The 28,000-nt window shown below is 41.4% G+C and overlaps 1 protein-coding gene across 3 annotated transcripts; it reads left to right on the forward strand.

The window, feature by feature from the left end:
• On the forward strand, nt 1-28,000 carry LOC119018796 (neuronal acetylcholine receptor subunit alpha-7-like). 3 transcript variants are annotated; one of them, XM_037096770.1, is made up of 10 exons: nt 1-1,074; nt 5,626-5,765; nt 6,542-6,586; nt 10,313-10,422; nt 13,226-13,302; nt 17,885-18,052; nt 18,143-18,337; nt 25,435-25,521; nt 25,814-25,923; nt 26,410-28,000. In XM_037096770.1, exons 1-10 carry the CDS (start codon nt 1,020-1,022, stop codon nt 26,944-26,946), a joined length of 1,524 nt encoding a protein of 507 aa, XP_036952665.1. In that variant the 5' UTR covers nt 1-1,019; the 3' UTR covers nt 26,947-28,000. The 3 variants fall into 3 exon arrangements, with proteins under 3 accessions (XP_036952665.1, XP_036952664.1, XP_036952666.1); XM_037096769.1 differs by lacking the exon at nt 13,226-13,302 and adding an exon at nt 13,099-13,178 and having other exon boundaries at nt 2-1,074; XM_037096771.1 differs by lacking the exons at nt 1-1,074; nt 13,226-13,302 and adding exons at nt 1,101-1,421; nt 13,099-13,178.

Consider the following 28,000-nt stretch of genomic DNA (forward strand, 5'->3'; position numbering starts at 1 on the left):
GGTTACCTCTTTTTGTGTCCTAATCACACTACATGTATTCCGTTACTCCCCAAGCCTGTAACAGAACAGTCATCTATTCAGCACGTACTGCTTTTCACAATATTGTTGTTGTTCAGCTCAGTGACCAGCAGATGTCACCCTGTTGTGATGAAGTGAAGTGAGTGGATGCTGTACAACTTTTCCAGCCTCCCTCTTGTTTTCTTTTCTTTTCAAAGTCTTGCAACTCATTTTGGAATAAAAGAAGTTCACATTCAAATTAACAGTCAGGGACATAAAGCAGTGGACAAGCTCATATGGAGGCTTCAGGACCAACAAGTCAAAGCAACACTCACAATACATAACATGTTTAACTTGTTAACATATTTGTACATCATCAGTTTGTATTTATGTTGTTTTGTTCTTAAAGGTGCGATATGTCGTCAAGTAAGATCAAACTCAGAAAGGTAACATTAACAATATGAACAGGGTTATAATACAAACTCAGGTATTTGCATAACTAAATAAACAAGCTGTGTGAAGCTAAAATGGAGCTTGGGCAGTTTCCTGCATGAATAAATAAATTACAAAAGTGTGAAGTTGTTCTGTCATAAAAATTAGGACTTTTCTCTCTTTATCAAAATGTCTTCCCCAGATTTACATAGTACACCTTTAATGTGGTCTGCCGTGTTTGCAGGACTCTGTGAGGGAGCTGTCCTGTCTCCTGCCTCCTGAATCCTGTCTCCTGCCCCCTGTCTCCTGCCTCCTGCCTCCTGAATCCTGTCTCCTGCCTCCTGTCTCCTGTCTCTACTTCTGTGGTGTGGAGCAACAAATCTCATCGCTGTCCTGCCAAACAGCTATTCATTAAGAGGAGGGGTTACTTAAAACACACACACACACACACACACACACACACACACACACACACACACACACACACACACACACACACACACACTACCATCCCTCCCGCATCCCGGCAGGTCCACAGATGAACTGAGGATCTCCCCGCTGCGCTCCTCTCACTCCTCGCTCGGTTCAACATGGGCTCGCTGGGTGTCCTGCTGTTCCTCGCGGTCTCCGCCGTCACAGTGAAAGGTAAGCTGTCAGCACGCGCTTTAAATGCTAATTAACTCCCACGCGACAGGAGGGCTTGATTGGGACGCAGGGGGGTTTCCTGTGTTGGGAGGTTTTCGCGCTCCGTGCGTGGTTCACTTGTCCAGCTCCGGATCGATGCCGGAGTGGACTGACAGACCTGTTGTGCCAAAAGCTGACATTTCGTTTAGATTCTCGTCGTTTGGAGCTGGTTTGAATCACCTACGACTTGAATGGTATATGTACTTGTGAACCAACATCAAGCATCAGGCTGGAGAGAGTTACTCCTCCTCTACTGAACCCCCTCTGTCCTGCTGGACTCACGTTGTTCAGTCCTGTTCAGCGTCCAGGCAAAATCCACAAACCTCCACATCAGCAACCTTCTTTAACCAGATAAGAGGTTTAATGATGGCTGTAAAAAATTAGTGACAGCTTTCTAGTTGCATCAATGTGCCTGGTGCAGATATAGAAGTTATAATTAGTAATCATATGTCAACTTTAAAGGGGAACTATGTAGTTTTGTTAAAGATTTCAAGCTCAGGTTGTTCTATTTTTTAAAAATAATTTTCACAGGAGAAAGTATAAAGTTAAAATATAAACTTTGATAGATTGAACTATGGCATAGCTGAATAAACCAGCTGTTTTCTAAAGAAAATAAGGTCGCAGAACACTGTTTGGAGCTAGAAAGATGGCAGGGTCTGCCACATATTAACATAGTTGTGCTGTCCTTTAAAGGTACAGTGTGTAATATGCAGTGGCATCTAACAGAACAGACTCTGCAGAGAGTGAAATGTTTGCAAATTGACCCTGACGTGTCTTGCTTTCTGCTGTACAAAGTATATGAGCAGTGCATTAGTTTCATTGAAAAGTCGCTGCCACGTATAATGTTAAATATTGCAGACCAGGTACAGTCCCTCATGACAAAGGCGCTGGTTCTGGGTCGGAGCTCGAGCTGGTTTGAAGTCGGTTCAACCTGCAAACTTTTTAAGAACCACTTTGCCTTTCCACAGGAATGAGAGCCACTGTAGAGTCACATCATTCAGTCACCGTTTACGTGCCTAATGTCCCAACATTGTTAGAAACAAGTATTGAACGGTGGAACTCAGAACAAATATGTACTCTTCACAAGTGATGCCCCTGGCATCGCATGTCTTCACTGGCACCCAAGCATGACTGGTCCCCTGACACTGCTATTCAATAAGTGATGATGGTGAAAATCTTTTGTTTATTCTTCCACAGTTAAGTTGGAAACAGGCGCAGGCACTGGCTCCAAACCAGCACCTGATACGCACTGGTCAAAAAGTGGTAAATGCGCTTTGACTCACCACAAAAACTGCTCAGGAGGGACCCGAGGAAGATGGCAAAGAGCTGAAGGTATCCAAGGAGGCCCCATTGTGGATCAGACTTTGCTCTGTCCCAACAAGACATGGACAAAGGACCTCCCGGGGGGTCTTGTGGTGTTTAGCATCAAGGGGTGTCGGCGGCGAGTCCTATGGGTTGGGAGATGGATGCCTCCATGTATCAGACTTGGTCCGGCATGTCACCCCGAGCTCTTTGTGAGGTTCCTGCAGTGGTTCTGGAGCAGTTTTCTGATGTGTCAGAGTACATTGTGCTGCTGGTGGCCCACTGCCATTGGGGAGAGCTGTTGCCATGGACATGGTATTCTTGGTCTGCGACATGTTTGGGTCGATGGTGTGTGTTAGAGAGACGAAACAAACAGTGTGACTGCCTGAAAGCACCAGAAATGACACGCCAAGTTCTTCTGCAAGGACAGAACAACAGTTTCTATATAATAAAACCATGTAACTCTGCTTTCCTGTGCATGCACACTATGTTTATTTAACACATCCTGAAACTGCCATGAACTCTGCTGCTGTCTCTGCTTGGTTGATTGAAAGACTGGACAGAGGTTCCTATGTACTTCTCCCTGCGCCTCTCACATCATGTTGCAGCACATATTCCCTTTGCTAAGTCTGAACTGTGTTCTGTGCTCTGTTGCTTCCTGTGCTTGGTTATGAAAAGACTGAACAAAGGTTTCTGATCAATCTTCTGACACTACTGTTTGTTCATGAGGAATGCTGTATTTTAAAAGTGTTCATGAAACCTTCAAAAAATGCATCACGTAAACCTCCTCTGAATTTTGAATATTTTGATGGAGGCACTCACTCTTATGGTAATCTCCCTCTGAAGCTCTTCAGTCTGCGTTTTACAGCATCTAGTTAATTGAGGCTTCTGAGAGAGCGAAGTATAAAGATGTCTTGTAAGTGTGTGCACATACATGCACAAGCACTTGTCTGGGGTACTTATGGCTCTTTTCCATCTGCCTTGATATACTTAAGGCTACTCTGTTTGGTTAAGAGGTAGAAAAGCTTTGCCTCTGAGTTTTGTGGCTCCCAGCGCTCTTCATGCAACATACTGGCAACATATCAGAAATGTTCTACATGTATTCTGATGGTCAGTGATTCACTGGGACATTTTGCAGACATTTTTTTGAAACATCTCAGGACAATAACACACATTGATGATCCTCATAGTGAAATTTGATTATGGTGGGACTGAGAGGGGGCCAATCCACCGGGGGTTCAGTCACGGACAAAGAAAAGCTTTCAGCTAATCTTTTAGTCATTATATGAAAGAACCGGATGCAGCAGAGAGCAGAGGAATGGGTAGATGCCTACAGTCAACAAGTTCTCTGCCAAATCATTGGGATAATGTGCTTCTCATAGGTGGTGTAGAATAATTGGGATGTGGCCATTAGTGAAGTGAATAAAGGCTGCCAAGAATGCTCCATAACTCATGTGGGGAGATGGGAGTGTGTTAAAATGAGTGGCAGGTCTGATCTGAGATTGCAGAGAGCGACGGATGAATCAAATCCAGGTATTGTATTTGGACTGTTGCCGGTCTGCACTGCATTTGCTCACCAGCCTAGACGTAGACTTTGACCTAAATATTTTAATGTAACTAGAAAAAAAAAACATGCCAAATGTTACATTTAAATGCATACATCACTTTGACGTAAAGGGTTTTCGTGCAGACTTCAGCCTGTTCCGTCCAAGTCGGAGGTGCATTTGCATCACTCAGTATCAGAGAGGGCCTCAACAAGTAGTGTTGAGTCATGAGGTGTATGGTGGTGAGTTCCTGCAAGAAGAGCAACACAGAGAATGACCAACAAGAAACATTATAAACGGGAAGAGGTGTGACAACGAGCCAGACATGCAGAGATTAGAGGAGGTGTACGTCAGGAGGAGGATGTATTAAATCACTCTCAAACGATTAATGATTAATCATGAAACAATGATTAATCATGTTGAATCATGTTAAATCTCTATTGGATGATTCCAAATGATAGGGTTGGGCAATATATTGATACTGTATGGTATTCTGATAGGACACTACAGTGGATTAAAGCCTGCATTACAGTAAAGTGACATCATTTTCTTGTCAGACTATTCTTCTTGTTCCAATACTTGCTTTTTACCCACTTAATCATTGTATTCACATTACTGCTGGTTGTTCTTTAATGTATTTGTGAAATTACATAAAGTCCCTCCTACAATATAGTTACAATCTCAGCATTGAGATTATTGATAAAAATATTTTGATATGTGACTTTTGTCCTGACATTTAAGAAGTTTTTTGAACATTTCGAAATGTCGACACACGTGTGTATATATATATATATATTGATGTAGCCAACGAATACCATGATATTGTTTCATCCCCAGCCCTACCAGGTGAAATTTAGAGATATTCAAGATTCCAACAGTTAATGATTTTTATTCTCTAGATTTTCATCTTGTAGGGTGGTAGTAGTAGTAGTAGTACCATAATCTGTACAGTATTGTCACTTTAAACTTTTATATATGACCAAAACTTGCAGAACTAATAACATGTCAGCCCCAGCTGTACTTTGCATTTAGTGCAAATTTGCAGACGTTAGCCTGGTAAATATGACCTGGTAAATATTAACATGTTTACATTGTCACTCTAAGCATGTTAACATGCTTTTGTTAGCTTACAGCACAGCTGTGTCCACAGTCAGTTAATCCTCTCAGAGCTGCTAGCATGGCTGTAGACTCTTAATATCTTTTGGGATAACTGCTCATTAATGTGGTCTGTCTTAACAACATAGCACCTTTCCCAATTTCACATTTATTGATCAAACAAGTGAGCATCAGTGAACACTCAATCACAGAGTCCAGTGCTGTGGTATCCTCCTCTGTGGATTCTCTGTCTGTTGGTTAAAGCATCATTATTGTCATTGTCTATTCACTCATGGTCATCACTGCTTGTGCATTGACTCAGCTTTAGTCCTTCCAAACAGACTGCTTTTTTCTCTTGCTTAAAAAAAGAAGCCTTGTGAGTTATTTAAGACAAGCACTGATCAGAATGCAGCCTCAGACACTCATTAAATGTGTTTTTACAAGAGAAATGTTTGCCTGTGTAAATGGGAGCTTGGCAATGAAATTGAAATGAATTGGGAATAGACGTGACGGTCTTGGTTTTTTTTTTTTTCTGACGTGATTATGAAAGTATACTCTCTGTCTCCTGTAGACTCTTTTCAAGGGGAAAACCAGCGCAGGCTATACAGAGACCTGATGGCTGACTACAACCCGCTGGTGAGACCAGTCGCTAACGACTCTCAGACTCTCACCGTTCAATTCGGCTTCAGCCTCATGCAGATCATGGATGTGGTACGTAAACTATGGCTTTCCACACAGACCTCACTCCTATGATGACGATCAGTAATCAATGAAACATCATCACTCTTACTTTACATATGAAATCAGTTCTGAATGTTACCTTTTTCAATATGGGTTTCTAGCAGATACATCTAAAAAGGATCAAAACACACAGACAGTGTGACAAACAGAACAACAAGAAGCAAGCTTTTATGAGCTGATGTCCAAACTACGACTATCCAAAAAGCGAACTCCATAAAGCAGGCAAAGGAAAAAAACCCAAGCGAAAATAAGAAATAGACCATCCAACAAAGATTCAAAGAAAAACACTGACTTAAATACAAAATGGCTAATGAACAAATGAAATACGGATGTACACAGAAAAAACAGACAAAGACTGGAAGTGGAGAGTAAAACATGACACATGAGGATAATCATTCAGCATAAAACAGGAAATCAACTGAACTGTCGGATCAGAACATGATTGAACAAGGTGGCACCCATCTTGTGAACAACACTTCACAGTGATGTCTCTTCCCATAAAACCTGACCTGGTGCTTGAGATAATTCTCAGACCAGTTTCATGTAGGAACTCATTTCTCTCCAATGAACAGCTCTCAATACATAACACTGAATCATGTTACCAGTAGTTAAAGTCCTAAGCTGTGAAGCTGTGCACAGCGTGTGTGGCAGGATTCCTTCTATATGACACTAACTGAGGAAAAACAACACTCACCGAGATATCTGAATAATGAAATTTACACTGTATGTATCATGTTTTCTAACAGGATGAGAAGAACCAGGTGTTGACGACCAACATCTGGCTACAACTGGTAAGACTCTTCCCTGTGTAATACATGTGAAACCGAGAACCGCTCACACACATTGTTCTCCTTGCTACATTTTTCATAATGAATCCAACCATTTTCTAAAGCTACATATCACAAGATGTTGGACTCTATCTGAGCCTGCAGCAGTCTGGAAGCAGGAGACACCCCGCTGGTGTTTTGGTGTTAAGAGGTTAGATACTTTTTCTTGGCCCTAACCTCCTGGAATCCTGAATAGTGAAGTCATTAGCTTTACCATTTATTCCTCTGGGTGCTTCCACTGCTAAATTGCTTCCAGGTGCCCAATTGTTGATCTCCTGTTGTTTTTTGTCAAGGGGGCCCAGGGGCCCCTCAATTGATGGGTCTCTGAGGCCCGTCTCATTTGTTTTTATGATTTAAAAAGTGTTTCTTGGAGATTCTTGGAATTGTTTCTGGACATGTGTTGAAACCTGATCCATGAGCGTTCAGTGAAGCTTTTCATGTTGAGTTTGTATGAGCAGCAGTCTCCGATTGTAGCTGCAATACAACTTTCCAGCGTTGCAGACAGTTAATAGTAGTAAGGGCCAACTCCTCTACTTTATATGCAATGTATTTTTCAAGTAGTATACATTTAAGATAGTTAAGAATGGATTAGGGTTTCAGTTTAAACTGTACCTTTAACTTTAGCATTTTACAGAGTGTCTAAATGATGTTTCTAATCACAACAAATCTCAGATAAATCTAACAGAGTTGCAGCTTAAAGGTCTGAGTTTAAAGACCAAGTTTGATTGTCGTACAGTCTTGGTAATCACATCGACTGGTACCCACTCTTTTCCATTTCATCTTCCAGAGAAGCAATATGGCCCTTCCTCCTCCGCGCAGTGAGATGAGGTGCGTGAACACAGATGTTTTATCGCAGCCTGTCCATTGTGTGACACAAGCTCCCTGCTGCTGCACCGTCAGCAGGCTGTATCAAGGCTGCTTGGCCTGTTTTAAATCACCCCGTGGAAATCACAGCAGCAGCCTCACTCAATCTCTCTCTCGCTCCACACCGTGCACAATTGACTCTCAAATAGCACAGAGAGCATCCACAGTATCTCCCATCTGTTAGCGTTGATCTAGCATGTTGCATTTGTCCCAGACAATGAGCTCATCTCCCAAAGTCACTCTTGAGACGCTGACGATGGTTCTGTAAGATTATGCATTCAATCAGTTTTGCCTGGGAGAAGTAATTATAAGATTTCTTCTGCCTCAGGATACACTTGGAATGCATAAATTATAAATGCACAATTGTATGACACATTGCACAATGACATGAATAATTGAGTGGCTTTAGTTTTGGTTTAAGGCACCATGTTCTTGCTTTAATTGTCAGGGACAGCTGTGTGGCTCACTGCATTGACAAATGACTGAATACTATTTTAGTTTTACCCTTTAAACTTTTACACTTATTTTTGTGTGCCCTTTCCTGAGGCCATCAGTGAGTTTCATTAAAAGTGACTTAATGAAATGGCTCAACATTTGGGGAAAAAAATGCTAGACAAGATGATCGATGCCACTATATATATTTATCTGTTAAATATACAGCCAGACCCTTGTTAGCTTGGCATCAAATCTGGAAACAAGGGAAATCTGTCCCTGTTATGCCTGAAGGTAATACAATCTGCCTAAGCTCATTCATTTACACAGTATATTTTGTACAATCTGCACAGAAAACAGAACCATGCTGGCTGATTCCCTGTGTTCAGTCATCACTTTCTGGTGGCTTCTCATATGACTGTTATTTTATATAAATATTGGAATTAATGTATAGAATCAGTATTTCTGTTTAAAAAGAGCAGCAAGTTGTTGATGATGTCATGAACCTGTGGAACTAGGATTCACCCTGAATTTACCGTGTGAACTAACGATGATGTTAGCCTGTTTGATCAGCTAACACAGATGTAAGATAGCTAGACAAGCTAACATAAATGTTAGCCTGTTGGAGACATTAAAGTCACTGTTAGCCAGTTGGAGAAGCTAGAGTCTCTGTTAGCCTGTTGGAAAAGTTAAAATTCCCCATCAGCCAGTTGGAGAAGCTTAGTCCCCATTAGCCTGTTGGAGAAGGTAAAGTCACTGTTCGTCTGTTGGAGATGCTAAAGTCCCAGTTAGCCTGTTGGAGAAGCTTAAGTCCCCGTTAGCCTGCTGGAGAAGTTAAAGTCATTTTTAGCCTGTTGGAGAAGCTAGCACTGACATTCGTGCACCATATGATGTGTTCCAGCTCTTTCTTCGTCTGTATTTGCAGAAGTGTGTTCAATTTGCTTTCTAACAGTCAACAATCAAACATTCTCCAACAACAAGGAACATTGTGATGTTAGCAGCTGTGGCAAGTTGATCAAACAAATCCAAACAAAACAGTTGAATTCAAACTGATGACTTACACCCAACGCTAACAGAGAACAGGACAAAAAAATACTGTTACGTCACGTGTTAACCACCTCCTCTCACTGGCTGACCGACCACTGTTGGGTAAACGCGTCAACTTTTGCGCTGCTTGTGATATTTTCCGAGAAAGTCTTAGTCTTAGCCCCAGAGTACATCTGGTATTACAGCAGATGTAAGGGCTTTCATCAGTGGGCCGGTGGCTCAGTCATCATTGTGTAGCCTCATTGGACCATACATAGTGTCTGAACAGATATTTATTTACATGAAAATCTTTTATTTATTTTCATAAGCCAGTTGAGAACAGCTGCCCAGACTGAAATATTTCAACATCAGACTGATGGATTGCCTTAAACCCTTTTACAAACATTCATGGTCTCTGCGAAGGACGGGTAAACATGTTCACATATGAAAATAGCTCGATATCTTCCCAATGGATTGTCACAAACACAGTGTATGCCAGTGTCTTTGTTGATCTCTTGACTTTCCCTCTTGCACCACCAGCAGGTCAATGTGTTCACGTATTTTGTGAATAGCTCGATATCTGTCAAACAGATTGTGACAAGCACCATCTCAATGCATCCCAGTCTCTTTGTTGATCTCTTGACTTTTCCCTCTTTGTCGTCTGCAGCTTGACATTTTCGGTTAAAAGTAAAACGTCTCATGAACGGACTGTTGTGACATTTCCCTCAAACATTCGTGCCCCCCCTTTCAGGCTGAACTGTAACAACTTCGGGGATCCCTTGACTTTTTCTCTCGTGTCGTGAGGAGGTCAAGATTCTAAATTGTCCAGTCGGTTACTTTACCTCATGACCACATATCTGCAGAACTAATGGCATTCACATCAGCCTCAACCTACTTTGCATTTTGTGCTCATTAGCAAACATTAACATACTAAGCTAAGGTGACAGGGCAAACATGCTTGCTAATTGACATCACAGAGCTGCTGGTTGTATATTAATTCCTCGTCACTGATGTCTGTTACAGGGAAGTCGTCGAAGTTGACCAACAGCTGTTCAAACCTGTGGCTGATTTATGAGTTGTGTCTGACTGTCATCAGATCAGATCCAGGACTCTACACTTCACACTGTTTGAACTGTTCATTGCGGATATAAACATTGTGTTCCTCCCCAGCATCACTGAAACCTGACTCAGAGATTCACTGCATAGTGTTCCCCACAGCTGCTGCCACACATTCATTATTATCGTTTTATAGTAACAGCCACAGAGGCAGATTGGAGTTCAGCTCCCAGACTAGTTTCACCAAAGTGAAGATGCAAGTTTATATGTATGTGAGATATGAAAATACATCATGTTTTGTGTTTCCTGCAGTACTGGAACGATTATTACCTCCAGTGGGATCAATTAGAATATCCAGGTGTGACCAATGTGAGATTTCCTGACAATCTCATTTGGAAGCCGGACATTCTGCTGTACAACAGGTAGGTATTGTGATAACAGACCTGCTGGGTGCTGCAGTGTAATTGGATATGCATGGTGTCAGACTCAGCATGCATGTATTGTCCTCCCAACACTGTGTGACGAGGGGGATCGTGGAGAGATGATTCAAATCTGGGTGTTTGTCTTCTAAAAAACAAGATTGTTATCAAGTGACTGAATGTAATATACTGCTGCACACCACAGGTCTGATATGACAGATCTGACACATGAAGGGTTATTTGTTTTAGCTCTGTAATATACTAGAAATATGTATATGTCTCTGTTGTCAGTAACATCGGGCCTCATGCAGGAACCACACCACCACAGTTTTATCTTTGGTATACATAAAATGTACCAGTGGTCTGTACCTCTCCAACTGGTCATGTAACTGTAAAAAACATCTGTCACTTAATAATTAAAGACTTTATGAATGATGTTAAATGTTTACATACAGTTTATACTTTAACATTTAAATATATACTGAATCCACTTAAAATAAAAGAAATTGAAGCCCCATTTTCAAGAGCTGCTTTGCTCAACATTTGAGCTTTGGTCTTTTATTTTATGTTTTGATGGTCCACTAACTCCACGACCGATAACAACAGACTGTGTTACGTGTTTATCTAATTTCTGACACTCTGTGGTGTCTCTGAGTTCTTCTCTTTGGTACCATTTTTGGGAATTAAGCTTGCCAGCAAATGGAGCAGAACAGGTAGCCTTACACAGCAAGTTGATTATATTAGATACTTTATTTATACTGCACCCTTAAGACTGGACTTTACAGAATGATTTAACGCACAACAAAAGCAGGATACGCCACAGAGAGTCAGACAAAGAAAAGACTAAAGATTTACATAAACATTTAAAAAGAACAAAAGCAATTAAAAAGACGATCACAGAGGCAAGATGAAGTATTTTTGCAGGCTAACCCAGGAGTTAGCATCGACCCGGTTCCGTCACCAAAAAGCCCTAATCATTTTTCAGACGGATTTTAGATTATTTTAGAAAAAAACCTCAGCGGCGACCAGATGTTGATCATGTTGTAGAACAAAAAGTGAAAATCTCTTAAATGTGTGTTTAACCACGGACCTTTTTTCAAGCATCCAACCGAAATGTCATTAAAAAACCCCACTGACTTTGAGAAGAGGGAACTGGAGCTGCAGAAAGCATAACTTGTTCCTGGATTGTAAGGACTCATTCCTCCAGCACTCAATAAAAAACGGGTATTGATTGGACTGAATGTTCAGCTCTCATGAACCGGGGATCAGGTGTCACTCATCAAGTTAAAACAAGTGATTGACGAGTTTGTGCTGAGAGAGGTTTTGCTGAATCTGACTCGGAAAACCTACATTTGAGTAAGGCTTATAAAATTGAAATGTTCTTGCATGAGGCTCATTGCATTAACTTTTAACTTAATTAAATCTTTACAGTATGTTGTTGGGTTACTTGTTCTAAAGTTAACACTAACATCCAGTTCTTCCTTGAAAACACACATCATGTGCCTGATGATTTGGGCACTGTCTCAAATCAGTGAAATTTGATAAAACAGTATTCTGGCACGGAGCACTGGTTTCAAATGACAGCGTCATTTATCCCACAAACACAAACAGTTGGCAACTGTTACATTTGCTTCGAAACAACAGCTTTATTTTCAGCCGGTGTGAAAAACTGTCTTTAGCTCTCCTCAACATGAAAGCCACCACAATGAAATAAATAAAATCAGGTGGCTTCATGTCAGAATATGCTGGATCATTCAGGTCTGCGCAGCATCAGACCGCATGTTGCCAGCGGACTTTCCGCAGAGAGAAGGAAATGAAACGGTCGATGAACCTCAGTATTCCACAAAACACATTTATTTTGGAACAAAAACTTGGACATCTTTCATTTTCAGAGCTAAGCCTGTATGTTATGGGTACAAGAGGTACAAGATCAGTATGCACAGAGTGAATGATTTCTTTGTTAAAGAGAAAGGATTCATTTGTGTGAATGAAACAGTGATGCTCTGATACAGCTGGCCCTGTCCGGTACGCTGGTGTTGAGGCAGTTACGTTACACTTCAAGGTTAGTGGAGCTCTGCGGTGTAAATATATGCAGGAGAGCATCGGCTTCTCTTTGCAGCAATAAATCATTCAGACAAATGAATAAACTTGTATTAAAAAGATGGGAGAAAGAGCATTTTATTATATGTCCCTAATGGAAAATGCTGTAGAGATCACTATTAATCAATCTTTAAAAGAAAGATCTGAACAAATCACATTAGAGGCGCTCTGCTCCCCCAACAGCTAATGAGGGGAAAAGCATCGCTCTCCATTTGTCATTGTCCCTCTGAGTCGGCCGTGATACCAGACAGACGCCGCTGCTAGTTGCGCCTTCTCTCTCCGTTTGAAGCAACTCTTTCAACTTCAGCTCAACCGTGCTTCAACCTCTGGGGAGTTCATTTAGAGGCAGTGAATTGTGGGTAACAGGGGAGAATGAGGGTAACCACTGAATAACCGTCTCCAGGGAATTGTTGCATCAGTTGCGCCTCCTCGTGTGCTGCGTACCTGCTGCAATAATGACTCAGAGAAACGCTCTAATTCTCTAATGTGCATAATCTACATTTGTGTGCCGTCCTTTTGTGTGCTTTGGCTGCAGATAACTCACCACTAAGTACTAACACAGCTCCGTGTTGTCCGCAGTGCTGATGAAAGATTTGATGCTACTTTCCACACCAACATTTTGGTCAACTCGTCAGGCTACTGTTCCTACTTACCTCCAGGTAAGAGTCCCAGTACTGCCGCTAATGCAGGTTCATGTTGTCCGCAGTGCTAATGAAAGATTTCCCGCTTTCCACACCAACGTTATTGTCAACTCGTCGGGCGGGGTTTCCTATGTACCTCCAGGTAAGAGTCCCAGGTAGCTTCACACTTCACAGCCCCGTCGCCAGGATAACATACTGGATGTGTTCGTGTCACACTGACAGTTCTGTAAAACCATATCTCTGTGTTGTCACAAGATAGTTTAAGTGATGAGGTTTCACTCTACCGTCACACAAAAACAGATGTTAACTCATGGGAAATGCCGATTGTTGGATTGTTTCTCCTTTGTTTTTTTTAAACACACACATTTCTTCAGAATAGTCACAGATGTTTCTTGTCTTGGGAAAACACCTGATTTACAAAGCTACATTTATACAAGCGGCATAAGAAACTCTGTAGTTTAAATGGAATCTTAACTAATTAACACATAACTAACTCCTGTACACTCAGCCCACCTCACCTGAGATCAATAACCTTCTTCAGGACATCAAATCATGGATGGCTGAAAACTTTGTCAAGCTCCATGAAAATAAAACTGAACTGATTTTATTATAACACCTGACAAACATTATGTTTTTATGTCATTATGTCATCTTGGCTCATTGGTTGTTGCTGTGAAATCTTGGTCTCATTTTTGATTGTGAGTTGAGATGTGACAAGCAAATTAATCAAGTAGTAAAATTAAGCTTCATGTAATGTGTTTCATCTCCAGACTCAGATCAGTTCTCTGTACCTCTGATGCGGAGAATGTACACAAAGTATTTAAAACATGATTATTGTCACTCTTATTACCTTTTCCTCACTTCTATTTATCACTTTTTTGATCTTTTGTTTTCCTATGTGTGCCGTAAAGCACGTTGGATCGACTGTGTTGTATCACTGCTGTATACAGTAAATACAGTTAATGTTGGATTATGGAGCATCTATGGCAGTCAGGTGTCTCTGCTGTAAGCAGAAAACAGTGCACACCTGATTTAAAAACCAGCAAAATATAGTGCATGGCTCAAATTATGACAGTGAAACGAGTCATTTCACGCCGTTTGTGATGCTCAAAAACTTGTATCCACTTTTCTTTTATCCAACATTTCTTTCACAATGCTAGCTCATAGGAAAAAAGTGTTTTTGGGCCACCGTGCATGTGGCGATGTAACACAGTTTGGCCACTTCCAAAATTACTTTTGAAGCCTGGCGCTCTTCCTGGGGCCTGTTGGAAACAGACGAACCGACGACTTGTGTTCTTCTTCTTCTTTTTCTTTAAATTTTAGCGGGTTTTAATACCAACTTTTAGGTGCATACTTCCACCTCCTGTACTGGAGCATGTAGGACAGGATCCAATTTACAATAGACTATAATCAAAAAACTATTACACACTTGTGATGAAATAATAAGACACAGATGCACACGAGAAAGGTCGGGAAAACAGACGAAGGCAGGAAGTGGGAAGTAAAACATGAGAGGACATCACAAAACTAAAAAACCCAAATCATGACACAACCCCAGAACTATTCTGGTCTATTAGGGAGAGTAACTGGATGTAAACATCTCCACTCTCACCACGTCTTCTTACTCTAATGAAGACAAAACACTGGTTGCTGCAGCTTATTAACAAACTGTGTGCTCCACATCCAGCCACAGGTTTAAGCCTTGAGGTGACTTCATCTTTTCTATGCAGCAGTCGGCCATATCCAACAAAAATAATTGCTCCTCTAGCACAAACCCCCTCATCATCTTCTCCCTGTTGTAGTTTGCATCAAAATATTTGCGTAATGGATCAGAGGACTATAACTATAATGTGGTATCAGTATTGTATCACAGTTAAATTAAAGTCTGAATCATGTTTTTATGAAATAAATTGACTTAATTTGGCCAAAGAAAAGGTTTCCAGCTCCTGGCGTTCCCTCAAAATATGCAGGCGGATTTATTATTTAATAAGATTATACTCCCACCATAATACTGTATACATATGATAAACTGTGTAAACATCATGCTGTATTTTCTTTGAGGGATTTTCACTTAGCAGGACAACAACAGCTGCAGCAGAGGAGCTTTGAATGCTTTCCCGAAAGCTATTAGCTCAATCCTGAGAGGTTTGTTTTCTCTTGCTGTGGTTTTTTTGCTTTTATTAAATCATGTGCTTCTTCTTTCAGCCTTAGCTTGTTACTTTAGTTTTTTTCTTAGTTCATGTTGTGGCAGAAATCCACCCAAAATGCTGACTGACTTTCTCTTCTAACTTAAGGTTTTGTTTTGTTTTTTGCTGAAGAAATACTGTAGTTTGGTGTTTTGTGGAATTATACTCCTTCACTTTCTTGTTGAAGGTTATATAAGATGATTGGCCATGTCATGTCGGTAATCTTGATGTGAAGCTACAACTAGCAGTCGTTCGGCTCTATCCATGGCCCAAATACAATGTCAGTGTTCTACGTTTCTGCAAACAAGAGACATGTTTAATTCGACTCATACTTAAACACTGAATAGGTCAATTCAGTTACTCCCAAAATGACATCATCACATGTTCACAGTCTGGTTTTGTTTAGGCATCTGGGAAGGTTTAGAAAAACATGATTTGGGTTAAAATAACCAAAATGCAACTTAGGCTTTTTTTTTTTTGTGAATGTACCTGAGTCAAACTTTTGCATAAAAGCATAATTACGACAAAAGAGGCACTTTTAAGATTTGCCGTATTTTCGTTTTCCAGTCAAACTCATTTTCAGTGGGAGTGCTATGGGCGCTTTTATGATAGTATCAAAATCGCTATTTCGATTTCCAAATGCACCGTAACATGGAGGACACTTAAGTTGGAATGGTCCTAAAGCGTAGTTCCATATAAATGCATGGATAATTTGTTGTTTTGTTGTTGGTGAAAAACAATATTGACCTTGAAGTTGAAAAAGGAGCCTTATATAAGAAACAATCCTAAAATCAAAAGCTGGAAACGTCACGTGAGATATCGCGTAGATAGTTGTTGCTGGAAGACAGTAGCGGTCCACCTTAACTCTCCTCCAGGTTACATCGCATTCGGCAATCGATACTTCTCCACTGGCAGGTCAGCGGCGAGCAGAACAAGCGTCTGCTAATGTGAGTAGTTCAAAAACTTTCTTTTTAGTAAACTCTGTGTACAAAAACAATGGTCTCAATGCTCGTGTTCATGTGTAGAGACCCTGGTGATACTAAAAGCAATGATGTGTCGATCCTAATTAGTGTTTTAAGAATATTTTGATGCTATTGTAAAAGTCCCATTGAAAATGAATTTGACCCGAAAATGAAAATACAGTAAATCTTAGTGCCTCTGTCGTCGTAATTATGCTTTTACACAAAAGTTTGACTCCGGTACATTCAAAGAAAAGCCTAGGTTGCATTTTAGCGAGAGTTTGGTTGAAGGTCTTGTGTTTGTGCTACCCGTCCACTTCCCAGTGCGTACCTTGTTGCTCAGCAGCGCTAAAAAAATTTGGCAGGCGACTGAAAATATCACACTTCTTCTACGAGCTGATTGTTGATTTTCGAAAAAAGGAGACAAAGACGCATGCCCTGTCTACATCAGTGGAGCCAAGGTGGAGCAGGAGATCAGTGTTCAGGTTCATGTGCACATGAGAGGCTCTTCTTCTTATTAAGACGTCTAGATTCTGCAGCCAAACACTCCTCAGCTTTTACAGAGGAGCCTTAGTTGCCTCACATTTAACCAACATGCTGTAAGAGTGGTTTTCATCTTCTTATAACTGCTGGAAGGAAAACCAGTTCAGTGGTCTTATCCCAGTAATTTAATGTGGATGCATGGATCCATCACTATCACTCTGTTAATGATTCTTCGAGCAGTGATGCACTTTTCCTGATCAAGCCTCGACTGACCCGCTACTGCCACACAGTGCAGTCTTAAAAGATCTATGACGCTCTCTGTGGTAACCGTCTGTACACAAACACATGCATGGAGCAGACGGCCTCCTGCTCTCCCTGACTGGCTCCTCCTCCCCCTTTATCTCCCAGACGCAGTGGCCTGCCTCGCCTCGGCATCGTGATCAATACCAGTGTAAATAGCTCCATCATTGAATTTCTTCTGGATTGATTGGCTCTGTCACACGCAGATTGCCTCTCAACTTTGGTCCAAATCACCCCACATTGGCACAAAATAGTCATTCGCTGCTTGAGCTCAACACCAAATGTGATAAATGAGCAAAAGTGTATTCAGATTTGACTTGTCTTTGTCCCTGCAGTTCATTGCAGTCGGTCTATTCATCAGCTCCCCTTCTTCATTTATTCCCCGCTGAGGTTTATCATCTTCATGGCACCGACGGAGAGGACAGGCCTTGTTTACAGCCGACGTCTCATATCTTTCTTAAAAATGGATGGGAATTAGTTTGGTGCCTGTCTCTCCTGAAGAATCACCGGCCACTTTCACCTCTTTGTCATATTGGATTTTGTGCTCTTGTTAGGATGGATGGCACTTGGACTCCCTGTCTTGCAGAGGGAAACCTCTCCAGCTGTCATTTCTCTTTTTATCCTCCATGTGCCTCCTTTATTCTGGAGTAATTTATTAAGCTTTCCATCAGTGCTCCAAATATCACTCCCATCTGTTTCTGTTGCTCTCTCGTCCTCCTGCAGGTGAAGCACGGTAAATATCAAGGCCGTGTTTCTGTGATCTGTCTCAGTCTCTTCATGTTTCACACCTCGACAGGGATCTTCAAGAGCACCTGTCACATCGATGTGCGCTGGTTCCCCTTTGATGTCCAGAAATGTGAGCTGAAGTTTGGCTCCTGGACGTATGGGGGCTGGTCTCTGGACCTGAAGATGCTGGAGGCGGATATCACCGGCTACATCGCCAACGGAGAGTGGGATCTCGTCGGTAAGAGGGAGCTGTGAAGAGCATTATTACTGCCATGTGTGAATGTGTGAAATGAGAGCTCAGTGGATTGTGTTTGGTTTTGTCTGCCAGAGGTTCCAGGTCGGACGAATAAGCGTGTCTACGACTGCTGTCCGGAGCCGTACCCCGACGTCACCTTCACCGTGGTGATGCGGAGGCGAACCCTCTACTACGGCCTCAACCTGCTCATCCCCTGTGTCCTGATCTCCACTCTGGCTCTGCTCGTCTTCCTACTGCCAGCTGACTCTGGAGAGAAGATCTCCCTGGGTTAGGACTTACATTAACCATACCTTATCCTAACCATAATGAATGCTTGCCTAAACCGAAGGTTTATCGCTGAATGAAAAATCAGCGTCACTTGGTTAGGTTTAGAAATAGACATCATGATTTCGTTTCCAATCATTACGTTCTTCTCAGATTGATGGGCAGTAACACATCACTCATTAATGTTTTCCTGTAATGTTACTACTTTTCCCTGTAGTGCGTAGTGTAAGGGATTACAATTTCAAAATCAATGATAATGTTACAGTGACACAGTGTTCCTGCGTTTTCATCTGACGACGACGGAAAACGTGTCACGTCAAAGGTTGTCTCAGTCAGAGAACACTTTGGGTCTGTCCCAGACTTTGTGTGAACAGCAAACGCTTTCAAGCATGAAAAATCCATCTACATTATTGGAGCATCTGATACAGCGGCACACAAATGTCAAACTGCCAGTGAAGCAGCAATAACTCTGGCTAAAGAACAGAAACTGGATCTCAGAGCAGGACACGTTGTGGACAGACTTTAGGTGGACAAGATTTAACTTGCCTGACAGACACACAGACACTGCTACACAGATACATACAGATATACTGTACATCCCTTGTCTGGCCCTGCTTCATTGAAAAAGTGTAAATTATCACCTTCCCCATTGTTGGGAGCGAACTATTGCTAAGTAACACTTTGTTGCGCCGGATGTTTTTTTACACTGAACCATTTGGAGAGGCGTTAGACACAGTTAGCGGAGCCACTTGATAAATACAATCTTACTGAAGTCGGTCCGGAGACCAGTGAAAACATCTTTTGCGTGGAGAAAGTCTTCAGTGCCTTTCTTTGCCCTTCTTTCAATGAAATACTCTCACAGATCTGATCTCTCTGCTGTAGCTCCACGCCAGCCGCCATTGTTGTTATCAAACACACAGCTGCTCCTCTCACTTGTCATCACACCTAAACCATGCCTAGCGTTTAGCTCGAAGCCTGCCAAGATATATTTGCAAGATCATATGATCAAGGTAAGTAGTACTAAACACTTTCTTTACAGTTGTCAGTTGAATTACACCATGAAATGTTGTAAAACTATTGCATTAATCACAGTTTTCATACGCATCGCGTGTCCAGAGAAACAGCAAGGCTTCCAAGCTGTAATTCAATCCAGCTGTCATATAGTGCAGTGGTATGGTGATGGATGTAGAGAGCACTTTTCAGAGTCTCCCACAGATGTGTTTAATTATGCTGAGATGTGCAAAGGTCAGAGCACATGACATTATCCTCACACTCATGAAATTTTTCAGTGAGCCCTCCTGTCCTGTGACAGAACTACTGCTAAATGTTAAAGAATTCAAACACCACATACTTCCACCAAGGCTCCACTAAATCTGCATCAGTGTACGCAGAGTGATAAACATCACTGCATACATGTGCCAGATGATTCTAAATCACATTTTTTTCATTTAAAAACATGCACCAGTTTGTGAGGAAATCGAAAAAAAAAGGTCCGAAACACCATTGCTCCCCGTGATCCGAACATGTTATCACTCAGATTTCATTTAAACTGTGTCAGCAGGCTTCTGAGATATCGAGCGCAGCAACAAACTGTGACCTGATAACATGACATTCATGCTGGAGGTGATAATGCAGACCAACACTGCTGCTCCACAAAGTACAGCCTGGAATTGATCGTGATAGTTCAGTCAACACACGAGAAGCTAAAAATCTTCTCTCAACAAAAGATGAACTTTCCTAAGTAGGTCATATGTGTTGCAGGGCCTTTGTACTCTTATAAGTTGTATTTTAGTACTTTTGAATTATTCAAGAAAAAACAAGTTGTACTGCTGCCTCTGATCCTTTTGTTCACAGTAACTGTGATGAAATGTGTTGGTCACAGACCGCTTTGTCCAGCAACTAAGACCAGATGATGATGAGATGACGTCTTCAGACAGCAGCTATGACGAGACTGACGTGTAGAGATTTGGATGAGAAAAGACTGAATGTAGTTTTAACGATAAAAACTGAACCAAAAATCCTCCTTTACTGACACAGACAAAAATGACACGACATGAACATGCTGTGTTTATCTGTCCTTCACATAACCGTTGAAATTCATTTGATTTAATTTGGCATCAAAATCTGAAACCATCTGAATTAGACTTACACCTTCTGAAACTGCATTTTCATCATTCAGCCTGTTTTTCACAGTGGTGGACAGAGCACTGAAATCACTTCACTAAAAATATTAGCATTAACTGATACATGGGTAAAAATAGAAAGTATTCTTCTCCAACATTATTCCGAGTATTTACTTTTGTTATATGTCATCAGAGAAGTTTCAATTTCTCCAAACCTTCAGTCTGAATAACTTCTCACATGCACAGTTTTGTGTCTCTTTTCCGTATGTGAGCGTTTTCATCGGCCGTTTGTGATCAGATAACTTTATTGGCTGCTAAAATGCAGGTGAAAGGTTTACATCCTGATTCAAACTGTCCTCAGGGGTTTATTAAGATTCTAAAAATAACTAAGTACATTATAGGATGTAACACACACACATAAAGAGTATGAGGTCACATGAATAGGGAAAAACTAACAAGGACATCTGACACAAGACTGAGACTTAATTAAAAACAAATATGTTACAATTAAAGGTGTGCTATGTAAATTTCGGGAAGAAACTTAATCAGAAGAGAAATCTTCATTTAATGATTTATTTTAATGCCCAAACAAACTAAATAATCAAATGTGATCGACTGAGAACACTGGTTTGTGTCCATCCGTTCAGATTTGTATTTGCAGTGTTTCCTTGTCCTGTCAGCTCATCTTACATTCTTCCTGAAGCTGCATTAAATTTAAATGATCGCGAGCCAAAGTACAGGTGCATTTTGTTCCACTGGCCCGCTTCTGTGCTTCTTGGCTGCTGCTGGGGAGATTATTTCACATTTGTAGTCCACATGAATCTGAAACACTCTATACATACTTCACGAGTCCTACAGCAGGATTTCAATGTCAAGTTGAGTTTGGCTGGCTGCCTTTTCTGCACATCAGTGACCTGCAGCTCAAATATGAACCAGCAGTCGGTTACTTATCAATTGTGAATCAAGATTCAGTTACCACCTAGACCTTTTCTTGCCTAAAATGTTTCAGACCCATATTTAGATGTACCGCTTGGCTATAATATGAGAAAGTTTGTCAGCAGACGATTACTATTGTGTGTTTTGCTTCAAACGGAGCCCACCAAACTCAGACCAAACTGCAAAATTATGCACTACTGATCAAAATATGAATCATGATTCTGTTATTCCAAAGCCTTTCTCCTGCTCCAGAATCATATTTTGATGTACCTTTAGCCATAATGGGAGAATATTAGTCACCAGACAGCTCGCCAATCTCATGGTGCCTTCATGTGGTGTCGAAATAATCAGAAAAACGTACTTATGACTCAGAAGACTCACATGTCGGAGCAACAAATCAGAAAGTCAGAGAAAATGCTGGTCCAGTTGCTGAGTTGACAACATATCACGGACGAAGGTAAACATTGGGTTGGATGTAGATTTCTTTTTAGAAGCATTTGACAATGTGATGTTCGAATGCTCTGAGTTCTAAAATACAAAACATCATCCTCATTGCTCCAAACATCCTGACGTGAACACGCTGAGGTCAGAAGATAGTGGAGACTGTCTGAGGAGCACATGAATGCAGCATGAGAGCAAACTTTGGCCCGAGGCACTGCTGATCGAATATGAATCGAGCTTCTCTTAAAGGGATAGTTCGTGTTTTTTGAAGTGGGGTCATATAAAGTACATATCTATAGTCGGTCTATTCCCTACCGTAATCACTGATCAGTGCAGCCTCAGTTTGGAGAAGTAGAGAGCCGCTCCAGCCCAGACGCTCAGCTTTTAACGGGATCCAGAGAGAAAGCAACATAAACCACCTAAAACAAGGCTCACCTTAAAAAATCTGTAACAGTTCAAGTGTACGTGTAGGGAAAATTCACACCGCTTTACATCGCCTTCAGACCAGCCTTTCTTTTGGCACTACATTTTTGTCAACCGTAGAACCTCCGATACGCTGCGCTGATCGGTTATTACGGTAGGGAACAGATCGACTATCGATATGTACTTTATATGAGCCCACTTCAAAAAACACGAACTATCCCTTTAATACGTAGCCTATTTTTTTAAATACTAATGGTCAGCTGTAATATGAAATAGTTAGTGACCTGGCTGCCATGATGAAGAAACGAGGAGGACAGCGAGGGACTCAAACTGACTGACATGAACGCAGCTGTCCAGTCGACCAGAACAAAGGACAGAGAAGTTCAGGTCACAACCCCACAGAGATGCCACAGTATCTTTACATGGCAAAGTGCTGTTAGCAGTCATATTGATGCTCAAAACCTCATATGTTACTCCGATCTTACGCCAATGACTGTGCACTGTTAACAAAAAATAACGCTTTTCGAAGAACACAGCCAGGAATGAATGAGATTATAATCAAATTAAATGTTCTTCATCCCGAGTGGTTTCAACGCGGAGCGGATCTTTTTCTATTATCCTTCAGTTCCTCATCATCTGTAACAAATTCATATCACAGCTCATGTTTCTCCGGGGTAATCAGCCTTTTTATGGAAAACAATGATTTTTTCATTAATCCACTTCCTCTGTGGCCTCGTGAACTAATCTGATGATCAGCACTGAGTGACTGACACACTGTCAGTGGACCGAGAAAACTGTTTCATCTTATCTCCGTTGTCACACTTGAATGTCTGAGCTCATTTCATGCATAAATTATACACACTTGTTGGAGATAGTATCTGAGGGTGGGTGGGATTGGATATGTGTGTGTGTGTGTGTGTGTGTGTGTGTGTGTGTGTACTGTACTGCTTTATGTGTGAGGGTGTAGAGGAAGTGGGGGCGTTGATTTATGCAGTTTGTGCCTTCCTGGAATCATTAGAGTCTCGAATTGCAGCTGGATTCCTTCAGTAAAGATGCCAGATGTGGAGGCTCGTGTGTTTGTGTGTGCGTACGTGCGTGCTTGCGTGTGTGTGTGTGCATTCCCTCTGATGTGTGATAGCTCAGAGACAGACAAAAGAAATAAGAGATGATTACTTGGGGTGTAATATGCTGCTGTGTTTGTCTTTATGCTCTTGAACAGGTTTCGTCATGACTTATATTCGCTGTTTACACTGTGTGTGTGTGTGCGTGTGTGTATATCTGTTAATGTGTGTGTAGATCAACCCAGACATTATTAATTCAGAATCGTGACACCTCAGTGAGAAATGTCTTTTCATGACAGCATTTATTCCCAGATTTAATTTAAATGAAACTGGACTGTCATGAGGATTATGATGAACACACAGACCCATCAACAGGAATATGAGTGTGTGAATCTTCACTCTCACGCTCTCTCTGCATTTTGCATTAATATTTTTATATCAGTGCTAGTAAAGGATTCGTATATGAGGAGTGAAAGATTTGGCTGATATACACACATTTTCTGCAGTGATCCATCTAATGTGGTTATCAAACATTTGTGACAAAGCTATGTGATGAAGGCAGGATGTTTAATGGTCAGTTTTACGTACAAGATCAATTTAATGTCAACAGTTTGAGTCCTGCTTCTTCTGTTTTGGATAATGGAGTGTTGAGTGTGTGTTGAGGATGAGTGCAGGAGTCTCACAGTCTGAGGAGTGAAGCTGCTGTGTAGTCTGGCGGTACGGCAGCTGTGGTTGGGTGGGTGTTGTCATTCAGTATCTTTGTGCTCTGTGCAGACGCATCACATCACTGATGCTCTGTAGATGGTGCCAGTGATGTTCTGGTGGTTTTAATCACCCGCTGTAGAGCCTTCCTGTCCTGGGCTGTGATGAACCATGGCAGTTTGTGATGTTTCTAGTCCGGATGCTTTCTGTTTCTCCTCATGCTGTTGATGTGTGCTGACCATGATAAATCAATCTTCAATCAATCAATCAATCAATCAATTTTTGTTTTTTTTTTGTTTTTTTTTATAGCACCATTGCACAACAAAAGGGATCTCGTGACACTTTCCAAATTGCGCAGGTCTTCACCAGACTCCTCGACTAGTTTATGTACAGGCACCCAACATTTCCCCAGAGAGCAAGCACTTGGCGACAGTGGCAAGTAAAACATGCCTTTTAACAGGCAAAAACCTCGGAGCAGAACCGGACTCACTCAGTTCTGATGGGTATTCCAGGGAACCTATAACTGTTCACCGGCTCCACCTCAGCTCCACTGATGTAGACAGTGGTGTATTTTTAATAATCAACAATCAGCTGCTTGGTTTTTGCTCTCGTTGAGTAATAGATGATAGTTGATTTTTAGTTGGGTAAAGTCATGCTTTGATATTATTCTCTTTAAAATTCAGTGCCAGTGTGATATTTAAGATTAATTATTCATAGTCCTTTGAAAGCATCCACCTGCTTCTCCTTGTTTCTAATAAGACACTCAACATAAAGGCTGTGAGGTGTTTTTCAGAGGAGACGACTGTTCATCAGCGTGGCTGCAGTTAACTACGATGTGGCTCTTAATCCTGCTGAGGACTTCAGTCGTTCAGAACGTCAGGAAGGCTTAGCGATGTCAGCTCATTAGTGAGAACTCACACCATACTGCCTGCTCACAGGTATTATGAAGATACCTGTTTTTTCATGCTCTGCTCGCTCCCTCTCTGGTCCTGCTCTGACGACTGTGACACATTATGAGATTCAAAAGCTTTGCAAGTCTGATTTCAGGGGGGATTTTCTTTCACTTTTGGCTGCAGTGCAGGAACATACTGTGAAAGAGAAGCATGGAATCTGAAACAAGGCAAAATTAGCATAAGAATATGAGCTGTCACAAGCTGGAGGACTTCAACAGAAACTAAACAACACTTGGATGGAATAAAACAATGTGTTCATTTTTTTTAATGCAGGAGAAGCCCACATGGTTTGCATATTATTACAAAGTGTTTTAAGGATGGAAGAGTGTGTGTATGTGTGAGATTCTTGCAGCAAAGAACCACGTGTGCCTGTCATAACTGTGAGCTTTGAACACTTTTCATTGCACTTAATAATGTTTTTGTTGTGAGGAGCTAACTGAGATGTGGTCTCCTTCTCCCAGGCATCACAGTCCTGCTCTCCCTGACTGTCTTCATGCTGCTGGTTGCAGAGATTATGCCCGCCACATCCGACTCCGTGCCTTTAATAGGTAAGCCTGACTGAGGTCAAAAGCAGTCGCTACGGGTGTCAACCGCTATCAGTGGGGAGGACACGGCTGGAAAATGTATGTTGTCATTTTTTCATCTGGGCTTCTCTTTTATCGCAGTGAAACTGCGCTGAAGGAGCCATCCAGTATTTAGATTTTTAACACGGAGTTCAGAAACAGTGAAATGAAGAGGAAGCTTTTCTACATTTCTCAGAGACATAAATTGACTTGAGTTTTTCCTCATCATGAATGCTTCTTTTTCATCCTCTTTGTAATGTCGTTCCTTCGTCCGCAGCTCAGTACTTTGCCACCACCATGGTGATTGTTGGTCTCTCAGTAATTGCTACAGTTCTGGTCTTACAATATCACCACCACGACCCTGATGGAGGCAAGATGCCGAAGTGGGTGAGTGTCGCTTCATATTATTATCTGCTTCTAACCATTATTATCTGCCACTTATGATCCACCGACACCAGTTTAGTTATTCCCTTATCCCAAAACTGTGTAGTACATTATGATGTGCTCATTCGATTAATGAGTGTTTGCTTGTGTAAGTCTGTGTCTCCGCCTGTGTCTTTAACAGGCAGAGATGTAGTGAGAGGTTCACCACCAGACAGCTGGTGTTGAAATGTGCTTAAGTTAATTAGCTACTTATGAACATGATATTACTTAATTATTACCTCTTTATTGTCACTATTACCATGGTATTAAACTGCTACCAACATCCCTGTGATAACACAAAAAAAAATTGGATTTAAAGGATGAGGACTGGCTGTATGTTCTTTAAAGGATGTATCGTACCATTCATTTTTTTCTATTTCAAAGTTTGATATAAAGTTAATAAAAACTTTACTAATTTCTTGCTTTTGTCGTTGTTGTTTGTTCCCACAGACCCGTGTGATCCTGCTGAACTGGTGCGCCTGGTTCCTGCGGATGAAGCGCCCCGGTGAGGACCGAGTGCGTTCAGCCTGTCACAACAAGGCTCCACGCAGCAGCCTGACCAGCGTTGAACTCAGCGCCAGCGCCTCAGCCTCCCAGTCCAACAACGGCAACATGCTGTACGTCGGCGTCCGTGGCCTGGAGAGCTACTCCACAGCCGCCACCTCGCCTGACTCCGGCGTCCTCTGTGGACGGCTGGTGGGACGACCAGGTGAGGAGGAGATGCTCCTCGCCACAGGTCACGCTGCCTCAGTGGCCACCGTGGAACCAGAGCTGGCCAAAATCCTGGACGAGGTGCGGTTTATTGCCAAACGCTTCCGTGACCAAGACGAGGACAAGTCCATGTGCAACGAGTGGAAATTTGCTGCGTCTGTCATCGACAGGCTTTGTCTTATGGCGTTCTCACTCTTCACCATCCTCTGCACCATCGGGATCCTCATGTCAGCACCTAACTTTGTAGAGGCCATTTCCAAAGACTTTTTCACTTAAAGCCTTTGCCAGGAAATAAGTGCTTCAAAAACAAAATATAAGCCAATACCAATATTCAATCTTATCACAGAAATCATTTGTTCACACGTGGGGATAATTGGATACGGTGAAATCTGCTAATATGGGACCTGTATGTCCCCAAAGTCAGATTGAGGCTAAATCTGGGTAATGCATAAATAGTTTAATTTGTTCATTACATAATGGAGATGAAAATGCAAACCAGTCGCTAGAATGAATGTTTGGAATGTATGTTACCGCAAACCACAGATATGTCCATGCTTTACTTTTCATCATGTTCACATTTTTAATTTTATTTTGTGTTTTGGTTAAAACATACTCAGTTTTTAGCTGCAAATGGCAAAAAAAAAAAAAAAGTCTCCAGTGGTTTCCTCACATTGCGGTTTCTCATCTCGCAGCCGTCTCGCCCAACTGTGATCTCATCACTCTCCTGACACGAAAGAAAAAAATGTTGATGTGATACATATGAAAAGTACAAATGTAATGTATCTGATGTTTTCAGAAATGTTACACTGCCAACGTTTGATTCTGGCAACGTTTTGATTCTAAGCTGTGAAAATGACCAGCTCTTGCCTTTGATTTTTAAAGTGGCTTATGACTAATACCACAAAACATGTAGTCGTTTGTTATGTGATGTTTCCTCTGTATTGTTGTTCTGTAAACTGTATCTTAGAAGATCTTCTCTAAATTGTAAAAACATAAAGCTTAACAACCACTGTATGTTGAAATGTATCAGTTCTATCACAAGAATACTCATATATCCAGTTGTGATGATGTAAATCACCTATATATTAAAACAAATTATTATTGATTATTGTCTAAAGCTTAACTGAACACCTCAGTTTAACAATGTAGTCACTTAGTTTGACTGATTGTTCCTCACTCATTTTTCATCATTTTGTGATAACTTAAGGGTTACCATGAGGTCAACTCTGTTTTTTTTACATCACTTAATTTCAATGTATGATGTTTTTGTTCTCATCGAGTCAACAAGTTCACAAATAAATGATTTTTTCTATGTAACAATGTGACAGCA

Source organism: Acanthopagrus latus, chromosome 4 (genome assembly GCF_904848185.1).
Source record: "Acanthopagrus latus isolate v.2019 chromosome 4, fAcaLat1.1, whole genome shotgun sequence".
In the NCBI taxonomy this organism is placed as follows: Eukaryota; Metazoa; Chordata; class Actinopteri; order Spariformes; family Sparidae; genus Acanthopagrus; species Acanthopagrus latus.

Excerpts from the sequence above, each read along its gene's own strand:
- LOC119018796 (XM_037096769.1), top strand. The coding sequence starts at position 1,020 with ATGGGCTCGCTGGGTGTCCTGCTGTTCCTCGCGGTCTCCGCCGTCACA. Across the intron at positions 18,338-25,434 it reads TGGAGAGAAGATCTCCCTGG|GCATCACAGTCCTGCTCTCC; the intron begins GTTAGGACTTAC and ends TCCTTCTCCCAG. Across the intron at positions 25,522-25,813 it reads CGACTCCGTGCCTTTAATAG|CTCAGTACTTTGCCACCACC; the intron begins GTAAGCCTGACT and ends CTTCGTCCGCAG.